At 38.8% G+C, this 14,467-nt stretch overlaps 1 protein-coding gene across 1 annotated transcript; it reads left to right on the top strand.

Annotated features, from left to right (window-relative positions):
• The first annotated feature begins 6 nt into the window (after positions 1–6).
• Positions 7–11,951, top strand: VAMP3 (vesicle associated membrane protein 3). Its single transcript, XM_007492107.3, has 5 exons — positions 7–264; positions 3,663–3,744; positions 5,784–5,942; positions 8,881–8,932; positions 9,970–11,951. Coding segments are annotated over exons 1-5 (315 nt in total). The 5' UTR covers positions 7–262; the 3' UTR covers positions 9,990–11,951.
• The last annotated feature ends 2,516 nt before the right edge of the window (positions 11,952–14,467 follow it).

Below are 14,467 nucleotides of genomic sequence, written 5' to 3'. Positions count from 1 at the left end.
TGGAGCCGCGGGCGCGCGCGAGCGTACTAGACGGCTTCCTTCTCGCGCGCGGACGGACGTGCGGACGTATGCACGCACGCCTCGCCTCTAAGCTCCGCCCCCTCCCGGCTGTCCGTCACCAGCCGCGCCCGGCCCGCCAGTCAGTTCAGCAGGCCGACTGGCAGAGTCCGGGTCCCCAAGAGTTGCTTCGTCCTCCGGGCTCCAAGGCCCCTCCTATCCCGCCGAAACGTTTCCTCTCTCGACTCCGGGGCCAGCCGCCGAAATGTGAGTTGACGCGCCGGTACAGAAGGGAGGGGGCCGGCCCGAGCGGAGGGTCGGGACAGGGGGAGGGTAGGAAGCTCCCCTTCTGCTGTCGGGCCCGCCCCCGCCCAGCGCCGGGGTGTGTCCTTTCCGTCCTGCGGAAGGGGCCCAACCGTGGCTGCATTTATTCGTCACCTACTGTGTGCCTGGCACTGTGCTAAGTGCCTGCCCTTAGGGAGCTTACGGGCTGATGGGGAGACTAGCAGACAAACCAACTCGGGACAGATACATAGGATTAAACGACTGAAGGCCCTAGAACTAAGGAGCTAGGGAAAATTTCCTATAGAATCTGGGATTTGAAGGAAGCCCAGGAGGTCCAAGGTTGGAGTAGAGGAGGAAGAGCCTGCACGGAATACCAGCAGACCTTGGGGGAGGTGTGTGTATGTATGCGTGCATACGTGTACGTGTGTGCATACACGCTGTGTGCGCATGTGACCCTGCACCTCTCAGGGCCGGGGGCGAGATTCCAGGCAGCCTGTGGCTTTCCCCCACCCAAAATAATGCTGAGAAAGAACTCTCCTGACTACCTTGGGACCCTCTTTCCTCCTGGGATCCCCACCCTCTCCCTATTGGGAAGATCTAGATTGGTGTTGGTTTCTGTTGTGTGCAGGGCAGCAATAATAATGATGATAATTTTTTTAATGACGTACATGTAGCTTATTAAAAGCGAGTTCAGAGTGCTTTATTTATTATATTGCACCATCTCCTTTGAGCCTCAGAATAAACCTGTGTGAGGTGGACACCAGAGGTATTATTATATAGACCCATTTTACAGGGAAGGAAACTGAGGCTCAAAGAGATGAAGTGGCCTGGGCTTTGCAAGGCTAGTGAGGATGAAAGGGATGGAATTTGGCCCCAGTTTCCCTGATTCCAAGTCAGATCACTACTTGTAATTAAACCATGAGGCTCTATAGAGACTGGAACTAAGATCCCTGCCTCCACTGAGTTGTCATTGGAGATAGCTTTAGGAAGAAGTCAAAGCAGAAACATTATTGTATACCAGCCAAGCTGCCTAGGGTATTTTGAATTATCTTCTTGTTTAGCGTTTGTGGAACATTTCTCCCTCCAGTCAGATATTTGTCACCAGTGTGTGTAATTTTGGGAGTGTTCACTTGGCTGTGATAAAGTTTTCTTCTCTAAGGACTTTGACTTAGGATTTTAAGGTACCTTTTATGATTGTACCCAAGATTTTACCAGCAATCACATCTGGCACCCCAGGAGTCTGAAAGTTTTGGAAAGAAAGGAAGCTGTTTACCCTTCCTTAGGAAGCTAGATTATTACTGTTGGAGTAGTCTGCTTGCTTCTCAGGGAAGGAAATGCAGTCAACCAAAATAATAATAATAGTAGTAGCAACTAGCATTTATATTAAATTATAGCACTTATAATATGCCTCTATCTCATTTGATTCTCACAACCCTGAGAGATAAATGCTCCCATTTTGCAGCAGAGGAAATTGAGGCAAGGAAAAGTCAAGTAACTTACCCATGGTTACACTGCTAATGAGTGCCCAAAGCTGGATTTGAACTCAGATCTAAATGACTCCTGCGTGTCATCTTCAACTTCTTACTCTCACCCTACCACATCCAATTTTTTTAACCCTTACCCTCCACCTTAGAATAGATACTATCTATTGGTTCTAAGGCAGAAGAGTGGTAAGGACTAGGAAATGAGAATTAAATGACTTGCCTAGGGTCACATAGCTAGGAAGTATCTGAATCCACATTTGAATCCAGGACCTCCCATCTCTGGGCCTAGCTCTCAATCCACTGAGCCATCTAGCTACCCTCATCATATCCACTCTGATGTCATATTCTAGGGGTTTTATCTTTACAACATCTCTCTGCATTTGCCCTCTTCTCTCCTATAACACTGCTGTTACCATGATGCAGGTCCTCCTTAGCTCACCCTTGCACTGTTGTGATCTCCTGTTTGAAGTCTCTCCCCTCTAGGGTCTCTTCCCCTTAAAGTGATTTTGCTAAAGAACAAGGCTGACCATGTCACTTTCCTGTTCAGGACACACACCCCACCCCACCCCAATTCCCTGATGCCTTCAGGAGCAAATATAAAATCCTGTCTTTGGCTTTTAAAGCTATCCAGGGCCTAGATCTTCTTGCCTTCCCAGCAGTTATGGATCTTATTAATTTCCACAGACTTTGCAAACCAGTGACACTGGTTTCCTCATTCTTTATTAAACAAGACATTTCTCTTCAGAGATAGAACTAATCAATAGAAACATGAATGACACAGTTTAGATACATTTTTTTTTGTCAAGCAATGCCCTCCCCAGTTCAGATACCTAGGAATCTTTATGTAACCAATAAATAAATTAATAAAAATTAAACTTAAAAAAAACACTTCATTTCCCAATTTCACACCTTTTCGTTGATTGTCCTTGATGCCTAGGACTCTTCCATAAGACTAATTTATGACTTCTTTGACTTCTTCCAAGTCTCAGCTAAAAGCAAGAATCCTTTCCCATTCCTCCTTAATCTTATTCCCTTCTGGGTCGGTATCTTGTTTGTACAAATTTTTTTATGTTTTGTCTCCACCCATGTGATAGAGAGCTCCTTGAGGGCAGAGGCTTTGCCTTTCTGTATATTCCCAGCACACAACACAGTGAGTGCTTGGCACTAGTAGCTGTTTAATACATTTGTATTTTGTACTATGTTAGTGGTAAAAGACCTCAGCTTCTGACTCTGTATCAGACCACTAACGAATCCTCACTTAACTAATCTACAAAAAGGAAAGAATACTTGTAGTACTTAATACTCCATCTGGTCATTCATTGTAAGAATCAGATGTGCAAACCTCAAAGAACCATCCAAATGTTACCTATTATTAGATTTGAGAAATAATGTGAGCTTCTGAAAAGAGGAAATTAAAAGCTATATAGCTTGGATCATGGTACATACAGAACAGAGTACCATGTTGAATCCTATCTAATTCTATTGGTGGACATAATTCATAATATCTTGGAAAGTACTGGGAAATTTCAGGGGAAGTAAAAGGTTTAGAAGAAGTTCACTGTTATCAGAATTATTCTGTTTAAATTTAAAAATTAAAGAAGTTACTGTTTCATTGGGTTCCTTTTTGCTGTGTTGTGCTGAGAGGTCAGAAGATCTTATCTACATCCATGTCCTAATGTAGATTTGCACTACATGTTTCCATAGGGTTGGAACCAATTATCATAGTTTACTTAATTATAACTTTGACTAGTATGAATTTAGCTACATGTAGCCACTTCAGGGTTAGTCCATTATTTGCACTAATTGGGACCTAGCTATATAGACATATTCTCAGATATAAATTTTTTTAGAAAATATGTTGTTTTATGTTGATGGTTATAATTTTGTATGTTACAGGTCAACAAGTGGGCCGCCTCCTTCAGGTGCTGCTTCTGGCAGTAATCGCAGACTTCAGCAGGCACAAAATCAAGTAGATGAGGTATGGCTTTGAGACCTTGTAAACCTATAACTTCTAACTACAGAGATGGGAAAGGTTAGTCATTAACTATAAACTGAGCACTCTGGACTCAAATTATAAAATATAATGCAAAAAGATGATAAGTATTTGCTTCCTTGGACCCTACCGACTCTGATCTGGGTAGAAGTCAGACACTCCCTAAATAGGATGGATACAGATAGAGCCATAAATTAAACACTTTAAAAAGTAATTCCCTGAGAACTCTCTCTGCCAAAACTTGCCAAACCCACTAGAGTACTATAAGAATTAGGTTTATATAGATATAGACACCTCAGCCTGTTCCCATTTCTATAGACACACGAATTGCTTCTCAAGTGCACATTAGCAATCTAAAGATTTATTAAGAGCCTTCTATGTGCCAGGCATTGTGCTAAATGCTGGAGTTACAGAAAGAGGCAAAAGATAATCCCTTCCCTAAAGAAACTTATATTCTAATGGGGGAAACAACATGCAAACAAATATACACTATATGAGTGACTAATCTCCATGATCGAATTTTGTCAATATTATTTGAAAGGCTGACCAAATTAAATACAGATTTATCCCAGTGTTACAGAATAATCAGAATCGATGAGAGTAGATAGTTCCCCCTTTTAACTTGATAGTATTAATTGTCCCAAATTTTTAAAAAATCTTTGATAATGTTTGCAGACTGTTCTTGATCATGTTTGATAGTAAATAACATTGAACCTGTCTATGCAAAGTAATGTGTAACTGTGGAGCCACTGAACTATAGGATTTATTGTGAGGTATAATGCTACCTAGTCTTCAAAAAGAATTGCAGAAAAGATAGTTGATTATTGCCCAGCAATGGCGTGTACATGGTGGTGGCATTGTGTAGTGTAAAGAATACTGGACATATAGTTGGGAGAAAGCCGGCTTTGGATCCTGCTTCAGACACTACTTCTGTGACTAGACTTAGGTCCTTCTATCTCTCAGAGCCTCATTTTTCTTACCTTAAAATAGGGTGACTATGGAGATTATTTGCTTTTGCAAATCTTTAAAGTGCCAGTAAAGATGCCAGCTCTTAAAATTGTTTAAATCTTTTACATTTGGTGCCATCAAAATTACAGTCATGTTGTGTTTAAAATTGGGTGTATTAGAATCAAAGCTACTTATTTATAAGCTGCCTGCAGAGAGAGTTTCTCAGGGCATTACAAGAACAAGAACACTGAGAGACAGACAAGACCAAAAAACTTTATTTGCTATATAATTATACAAGGGAGTTATTTTCTGTTAAGCACCTGCAAGAGGGAATATTACAGTGCAGAGTAGTAGAAGACAGCATTTTTTCAAGATCCTCTGGATATTTACAAAAAATATGACATTATTTCAAGGTCCCCATCAATTCAATTTTATTGCTGCAACTGTAGGAATAAGCATTTAGTTCTTAGGTGAGTAAGCTGTGTTGCTCCTTTCTCATCTCTATTGCTCATACACACTTCAGTTGATCAAGTTTTAATCTTATTTATTGCCATTATATTAACTACTTTTATAAAGTCTTGGATAAACCTATGTTATAAAACACTGCTCAGTAAACATAGTAACATGAAGGTTTGATGGTCTTCTGTTAAATTAATTCTGAAAAATCATGTAGTTTCCTTCTTAGAAACTCATTCTGATTCTGTTCTGACTCTTCCTTTTTCTGATAATGGCATTGTACTTGTTCTTTGCTTTGGAAATTTAGTTTGGGCTTTTGGCCAAAAGTAACAGAGTTCTTTCCTGAAAAAAAAAATTATAGGGGGGGAATGCAACCATTGATTTCATTGGGAAATTCTGTCCAGTCTCTTTATTCATTTATTTTAAACCCTTACCATCTGACTTAGATTGATACTGAGTATCATTTCTAAGGCAGAAGAGCAGTAAGGACTGGGCAATGGGGCTTAATTGACTTGCCTAGGGTCACACAACTAGGAAGGGTCTAAGGTCAGATTTGAACCCATATTCTCACTGTGCTACTTCAGGCTCTTTATTTAACTTTTATGAATTTCTTGGTTTAGGTGGTGGATATTATGCGAGTCAATGTGGACAAAGTTCTGGAGAGAGATCAGAAACTTTCTGAGTTAGATGACCGCGCAGATGCACTGCAAGCAGGGGCTTCCCAGTTTGAGACAAGTGCAGCCAAATTGAAGAGAAAGTACTGGTGGAAGAATTGCAAGGTAAGGCCACTCTCTTTTGACCACTTTATCAGCAAAGACCCTGCCCTTCATTCAGAGGGTGGGTCCTAGAACTCTTGATGAATATCAAGTTGTATAGGTATAAGGCCATCATAAAGCTGGGGGATCAGAAAAGAAGGCCTCCATCTCCTCTCTGCCAAAAACATTGGTGGTGTCTTCACTACCAACAATCCAAAGATTGGACAACGTGGAGTAATGGAAAGCACAGTGGATTTGGAATCAAAAAGTTCTACCTAATACCAAGACCTTAGACAAACGACCTTCTGATCCTTGCTTTCCTCATCTGTAATTCAGTGAGTTAGAATAGAGGATCTCTAAGGTTTGTTCCAGCTCTAAGTCCAGGATCTGCAAAGTGTTGAAAGGCAGATGGAATCAGTTAGCATAGAACTGGAAGAATCAGAGACATGGGCTTAAGTCTTTGACATGTTTATAACATGTTTATAAGCAAATCATGGAACCTATTTGAACTTCAGTATCCTCATCTGTTTTGTACATTTTAAAGATAAATGTGAGACATCATTGCTGTTTTTTCTACCCCCTCCATACTAACAGCTCTCCCATACAGAGTTGGATATGCAGAGCCAAGCAGAGAATTCATTTTACTGTATCATCAAATGTGTCCATATAAGATTTGGAGTCCTTTTTTGTCTGCTTGTTTGGAAAATTTTTATTCAGTTGGAGTAATAATTCTTACTTCACATAGAGAACTCAGGAATATGTCTCTTGGTACTCAGAGAGATACTGAATAGAATAGAACAAGATCCTATGTAATATAAAAGTTCAGAATGAGGCTCTAAATCACAGCAAATAGGAGTTTCACCTTCTAGTGGCAGCTGAAAAGAAAAGTTCCATGCTCCTTTTTATTTCCATTTGAGTTTCTCCAGAGTTCTGTCCTATCTAATTTTTCTAAAATTCTATTACTCTGTTTAATTTCTTTCTTATTTTGGGGTTAGATTCTCTAGTTCTAGAGGGAAAAGTTGAGCTCTCTCTCACTAGTATAACTTTACTTTCTCCTCCTGTGACTCATTTAACTTTTCCTTTAAGAATCTGGATGCTATACCCTTGGGTGCATGTATGTTTGGGATTGATATCACTTTATTATCTATGATACATTTTAGCATAATGTCCTGTTTATCTCTTTTAATCGGGTCTATTTTTACTTTTGCTTTGCCTGAGATCATTATTGCTATTCCTGCCTTTTTTTAATATGAGCTGAAACATAATGGATTCTGCTTCAGCCCCTTATTTTTACTCTGTGTCTCTTGTTTCAAATGTGTTTCTTGTAAAGAACATGTCAGATTCTGTTACCTGCTTCTGTTTTAAGGTTGATTTTATCTCATTCACTTAAACAGTTATGATTACTATTATTTCCCTCTATCCTATTTTATCTTTCTTTTTAAACTTTTCTGCTTCAAAGCTCTGTTTTGCTTCTGACCACTTTCTCCCTTAATCCACACTTCCTTCTGTCAGGCAGGTATGCACACATGCGCACACACACACTCACATCTTTCTTTCATTCCTTTCCTCCCTGTCTCCAGAGGGTGGGATAGCTTTCTGTACCCAATTGAGTTTATGTTACTCCTTCTTTGAGCTAATTCCAGTGATGATAAAGGTTTAAGCACCCACCCCTCCACTCCCCACCCCCTCCCCAGAAAAGCTCTTCCCTTTATGCCTTTTATGTGACATAATTTTCCTTATTCCACTTCTCCCTTCCTACTTTTCCCAATATATCCCTCTTAGCCCTTTTTTTTTCCATTCCATCATAGTAAACTCACACCTGTGCCCTCTTTCTATGTATACTTCTAACTACCCTAATAATAAAAAAGTTTTTAGGAGTTCCAAATATTATCTTGCCATAGGAATGTAAATAGTTTAACCTTTTTGAGTCCTTTATGGTTTTTCTTTTCTGTTTAATTTTTTATGCTTCTCTTGAATCTTGTATTTGAAAATCATATTTTCTATTCAATTATGGTCTTTTCATTAGAAACATTTAAAAGTCCTCTGTTTCATTGAATACCCATTCCCCCCCCCCCAAAGGATTATCCTCAGTTTTTCTGGGTAAATCACTTTTTGGTTGTAACCATAACTCCTTTGCCCTCTGGAATATCATATTCCAAGCTCTCCTCCAATGTTTTAATGTAGAAGCTTCTAAATATTGTGTTATGCTTACTGTTGCTCCACAATATTTGATTTGTTTCTGGTTACTTGCAATATTTTCTTCTTCCTCTAAGAGCTTGACCATTTGGTATTTGGCCATAATATTCCTGGGAGTTTTCATTCAGGGATTTCTTTTAAGAGATGATTTGTGGATTCTTCCCATTTCTTTTTTATCCTCTGGTTCTAAAATATTGGGGCAGTTTTCTTTTATAATTCCTTGAAATATGATGTCTAGGCTCTATTTTTGGGCATGACTCTCAAGCAATCCAGTAATTCTTAGACTATCTCTCCTCAGTCTGTTGTTTTCCAGTGAGATATTTAACATTTCTTTTTCAATTTTTTCATTTTTATTTTGCTATCATTGTTTCTTGATGTCTCATGGAGTCATTAGCTTCTTTAATTTATTTTTCAATTAGTAGAACAATCTAATTTATCTCTTATTTCACTACTGTATGGTATTCTTCAGTTGTTCATTTGTTTCATTCATGTCCAACTCTTTGTGACCCAATTTGAGAGTTTTTTGGCAAAGATATTGTAATGATTTGCCATTTCCTTCAGCTCATTTTACAGATGAGGAAACTAAGGCCAACAGAGTTGTGTCTTGCTTAAAGTTACCCAAGCTAATAAGTGTCTTAAGGCCACATTTGAACTCAGGTCTTCCAGACCCAGGCCTGGCACCCTATTCACTCTGCTACCTAGCTGCCCTATTCTTTAGTAAGCATGGTAATCTACACATTTAAAGCTATGGAATGTTTTGTTACAGATGTGGGCGATACTAATTACTGTTGTGGTTGTCATCATCGTCATCATCATTGGTGAGTGAATGTGCTACAACATGAAAAAATAATCTTTATATGTCATTTTTAGTTTTAAATATACGAGGGTCCCAAAAATCTTAGTGCACATTTAAGTTACTAAAGCTTGAGATGTACAAAAGTCTCTCCCTTCTCCTTTTTCTCTCTTTCTCCCCTCTGCCCCATCTCTCCTCTTTCTTCTTCCCCTTCCTCTACTTCTCTCTTCCTCTCCCCTTTTTTCTCTCTCATTTCTTACTTAGTTTTTTCTCTTTCCCTCTCTCTGTCTTTCTGTCTCCCTACTCCTCTCTTTTCTACTTTCTTTCTCCCCTTTTTTCCACTCTTCTCTGACCCCTCTCTATTTCTCCCTCCCCTTTTTCTCCTTTTTTCCCCTTCTTTCCACTCTCTTCTATCTCTTTTTCATCTTAGCTAATTTTCTCCAGCAATATTTAACTATACAATTATGCTACTATTACTTTATTAAACTTGATTTGTTCCTTTAGCTGAATCTTATTTCATCACTTCAGTCAACCCCTATCTCTTCAATGTAGGTATTTTCTTTTGCTATAAATCGCAACCATTCCACATGTTGCTATTTTAGACCATTTCCTCTCATAAATCCACCATTGAGAATCTTCCCAAGATTACAACATTTTAATTTATAAGTTCCCCATTTTTGTATAGGTGGGTTTCTTAGGTTTCTGACTTTAACGTGAATCTTTCAAAGTAAGCAATTTTTTATCTGTTTCTAACAGAGCCCTGCCTCTTTCTGAATGTTTACATTAAAGCTAATCTCCTTCCTCAAACTGACATTGTCCTTTGTCATTTTTAGCTTAGTAGTTGGAAATTGTTTAGAGAACTATGGCTTCAAGGACTATATATTCTGCAGAAAGTCTAATAAAACAATTAGGAGAATATCCCCGAAATAGAATTTTCTTGACATGTTGCCAAAAACTTTTTTTTATACTGAAGTATTAATTTTAGATAAAAATTATGAATTTGAATTAACATTAAAGTATTATTTTCTTTTCTTCCGTCTGTCCCTTCTCCATGTCTATTAGTGTGGAGTGTTTCTTCATGAACAGCCAGTGAAACCCAGGCCTGTGGTTTGAGAAACGTCATCAAGTCTTTTGACTTAAACCTGCTGTATTATCAAATTTACGTACTGTTATATATAAAACAAAATTATTTTTGTTGGTTAATGTAAAGTTTGATTTATAGGAAATTGCCTTTTTAATATATATAATATGCATATTATATATATATATATATACACATATACATGTTATACTCCTAATTAAAAATGCCATAGCCCAGTTCACATTTTGTACAGTGCCTTGATAAACTTATATATGGACTGATAAGGAGGACTTCTTAAGTTCCAGAGTTTTGTGACTTAGAAGTAATATTGCCATTGACTTTCTGGAAACAGAGTTTAAAAAATTATCCAAGCCTGCTTTCCTCTTCACATGAATTTCAGGTTTTCTATTCCACATTTTAACCCAGTGAATAATCAGATGTACAATGTGTGCCTTCCTGAAAGAAAACTAAACTGCTACTCAGCACAAATCTGCCGCATTGAACAGGCTGTGCCTTATTTTGATATTTTTCTGATGCCTTATTAAATATACCCAGTATCCTATATAAACACCACTGAATGTTTATCATTTTCATGTCAGATGGTGATAAAATATGATGTGTAATTCACCTTTAAAAGTTGGCAAAAGCACTTCTTCTTAGTCATTGGTGAAGATGTGTGAGATGTTTGCTTTCTCTACTCTTGTGGCCTGTCACTTGATGAGTATATGCCACTTTAGCCAAGAATAATTCCTTTAAAAACATGACTTTTATAGTACTATGGATGGTACCAAAATTTCGATTTTTGCCAATACATTAAAACCAGTAAAGATTCTCAGTTTGTTCCAGTTAGGACATGTTTATTTACCATAGCATAAGAAAGTGCCAAGTGGAAGTCAAAGTTCCAGGAGGATTCGAATATTAATATTGTATTCAAATTTTGTATGGCCTCACAAGACTTTCCTCCTTTAAAGTACTTTAGTTACTGTGTTTCTGCTTGTGTTTTTCTCCAAGAAGCCAAACCAGAATTGAAGTGAAGGCTGACAACTTCTCTTTTCCTCCACCATATTCTCCATCTACAGTGTTTTATCTGCTAGTCTACAATATGAACAACCACCTTTTTGGCATGCCCCTAAGAATTATGTGTGAAACAACTTTGTGGCACCAAGTCAGATTATTCATGACTTTGACTGATGGCTCTTGGCCCCAGTTACAGTTAGTTGTACATTTTTATTGTTATTCCCAGTTCTCCCTCCATTTCCCAAATCAGACTTCTAAATTATGCTTTCTTTTTGCCCTTCGAGGTGGCCAGTGGCACTTTTTATATGGGAGAGCTGCACAGAGAATTGGATTTTTTTTCATATAACCAATTGTGTGTCCAAAGGGTTACTTTGGAAATAGCTACTATTATTTATTTATTTATTTGTTGGTTATTTCAGATTTCACCCGTCATGCATACATTAGTTACTCTTCTAAAATACCCTAAGGCTTATTCTGTGTTAGAACACAATCTGAACTAGGGATTATATGGATAGACAAAATAGCTACAGAAAATCTCAGGACAAAACTGAGATCTCAGCATAATGTTACTTGTTCTGAAATTACATATAACGTTGCAAAACTTATGACATGAAGGGCAAATGAGAGTTTGGTTTTCTTAATGTCTTTTCCTTTGCTCTTACTCAATTATTTTATCTTTATGTAGAAACAATTTGTGCCTTGTGCAGCTCTAGCAGGAGAGCAATTGTTGGTTTACCAAGTATCACCAGTATCTTTGCAGACTCCCCTGTCTGGTTGTAATTTGAACACTTTGGTGCTCTTTCCTTCACCTTAACATCTAACTCCATTTAACTTTACTAGTTCCTGCCTTAAACCAGGAATGCCTTACTTGTCTCTGACCATGTGTATAAACTGGAGCCCTCCCCTATGTGATGTGCCGAATAAAATGTTTCTGGATGTAACACTAGCACTTGTGTCCTTTGTGACGTTGTAAACTGGAATTTCTGTGTGAGGGGCATATCTCAGAAATGGCATATACCTCCACTGCTGCCTCCTCCTCCCCATTGTCTGCTTCTACACAGAGCTTTCTTTGAAAACTCCATTATTTCTCTCTCCTCACACACTCTTCACACACAAGTTTATAGACCTAAGTGACCCCCCCCCCCAATACAAATATCAAAGAATCACTGCATTTTAGTTAGAAGGAATCTAAACACTCAGCTGGGAAATCCATAAACTGAAAAGAAATTCCTGCTGCAACATAGCCAACATATGGCCATCCAGCTTCTGCCTGAAGATCTCCAGTGAGGGGAGTGGGAATCCACTATATCCAGAGGCCACCAAAAATACTGTGGCATTACTGTCATTATTAGCAAATGTTTCCTTGAATGGGGTCTAAAGTTGCCACTTGACCAATTCTCTCCATTGCTCTTGATTCGGGCCTCTGGGCTCAGGCCAAACAAGCCTAATCCCTCTCCCACATTACATCCTGTCACGTTTTTGAACGCAGGTAACACATCCCACATTGCTTCTCTAGGATAGCTAGGCACTACCAGTTCCTTCAACTGATCCTACACGCTAGAAACTCGGGCCCTTTGCCATCTTAGTTGACTTTTGGACACAATCCAACTTGATCAAATGTCCTTCCTCAACCATGATGTCCAAAACTGAACACAATGCTCCAGATTAAGTGTCACTGGGGGGAGGGGGGGGAGGGAAATAAACATTAAACACCAACTATGTGCCACACACAGCTAAACACTTTTTAACACATATTCAGTCTTCACAATAACCCTGAAAAGGTGATATTCCCATTTTACATTTAAGGAAACTAAGGCAATCATTCCCCTGCCTAGGATCATACAGCAAGTAAGTGTCTTGAGGCCAGATCTGGATTTAAATCCTTCTGACACCAAGCACTGTGATCTAAGGGGAGAATATAGGGAAATTCACCTTAATCTTGAAAGCTAGGCCTCTCAATGCACGCTGAAGTCATTCAATAAGAGATTTGGCACAAGGAATTTGCTTGCATTTCCTGAAATCATTCCCTTAGCATTAAAAAATGGTGCTAAATATAACTTAACTGCCCTTGGAAAATGAAATCCTGATGCTGTGTACACCCAATTGGATCATTTCCCCCCCATCTCTTCTCAGGCCTCAAACCCTTTGTTGGTTTCCAAATGTACAACTCCATTATGATCACTTTACCCAAACACTAGTCATCTCCTAACTAGTCTATTTGTATATTTATTTGTGGATTGTGGGGAGCCATCACCCCTGCTGTCTGACAGTCATAGTCTAGAATAAGGCCCCCCCATCCCCTTCTGTGACTTTTCTCTCTAACTTCTCTCACTAATGGATAATTATTGTTCTCTCTCCAACATAAAAGAAATTATATAAGAGCAAAGACTTATAGAATAAACATATCCCACCTTAATCCCCCCAAATTATTACCCTAAAAGAGTACATTCACAGAATTAAAACCTAAAGATCATTACCCATTACCCCCTCCTCCTTTCCCTCTCCACAGAGTTACATTCACTCTCATTACAAGCCAGACAAGCCAAGAACATGTCACCTTCAAGATACACTCCACTGCAGACAGAAACCAGGCATCATTGCCAGGTGCTTTAAAGTAACACAAGAAAAATAGAACTTGTAAATTGAGGAAAACCCCAAATCTGGTCTGTCATTAAATTGCCCTCTAACCTTGTACCTAGCTATGAAATGTTTTGTTACCCATCTCCTCTTCTAAGGAATTGTGATTGATTGTGAAAGCTGACCAAAAGTAACATTGATTCTCCTAGGTCAGGGAGAACTAACCTCTAGATCACCCTGTATATGTCATTCATCCATAGCAACAATGTTTCATTGATATCTCCTTAGGTTACATGTCTGTTGTTAAGTTCTATGGAAACATATGTAGAAAATTGTGTGTCAAAGAAGTATGTAATCACTAACCTATATAATAAGCCTCCATTCTATGGTAATATGCTATGTGACACCTACGCATGTGGGACTGAGCACATAGCGTTTCTCATCTCCATTATTCGACTGAAATCACCACACTTGGATGGAGTAAACTTGAATCTTCAGAGAGATCGCTGGACGGATCTCAAAAGTGAATGCCATGCCGTCAACTTGGTCTCAACATGTCCCTGGCCAATTATCATCTCTCCCACCCCAAAATATCTCCTCCATCTTCCTGATCTCTTTTTTAGTAACTTGCCCTGAATGTTACTCAAGTTCAAAAACCTTGAGGTTTTGCATTCATCCCTCATAACTTTCCTCCTCTGCCACTATCATAATAAAGAATCCCATTGCCTCACTGCCTGATTAGTGTAACAACCTTTTTTCTGGACTCCTTAAGTGCTCTCCCCTGACTTGGAGCCATTCTATATCCTTAAGAATATTTTTATATCACATGACTGTGATTTAGTATGACCCTCATCATCAACAAATACAAATAAAAATGAGAGACAG

Source organism: Monodelphis domestica, chromosome 4, assembly GCF_027887165.1.
Source record: "Monodelphis domestica isolate mMonDom1 chromosome 4, mMonDom1.pri, whole genome shotgun sequence".
Lineage (NCBI taxonomy): Eukaryota > Metazoa > Chordata > Mammalia > Didelphimorphia > Didelphidae > Monodelphis > Monodelphis domestica.
Note: the sequence above shows the minus strand (reverse complement) of the source record. Positions and strands in the feature narration are given on the sequence as shown.

What these genes read in the sequence shown, in the direction of transcription:
- VAMP3 (XM_007492107.3), top strand. An exon ending in CACAAAATCAAGTAGATGAG is followed by an intron (nt 3,745 to 5,783) that starts GTATGGCTTTGA and finishes TTCTTGGTTTAG; the next exon opens with GTGGTGGATATTATGCGAGT. An exon ending in CATCATCGTCATCATCATTG is followed by an intron (nt 8,933 to 9,969) that starts GTGAGTGAATGT and finishes CATGTCTATTAG; the next exon opens with TGTGGAGTGTTTCTTCATGA.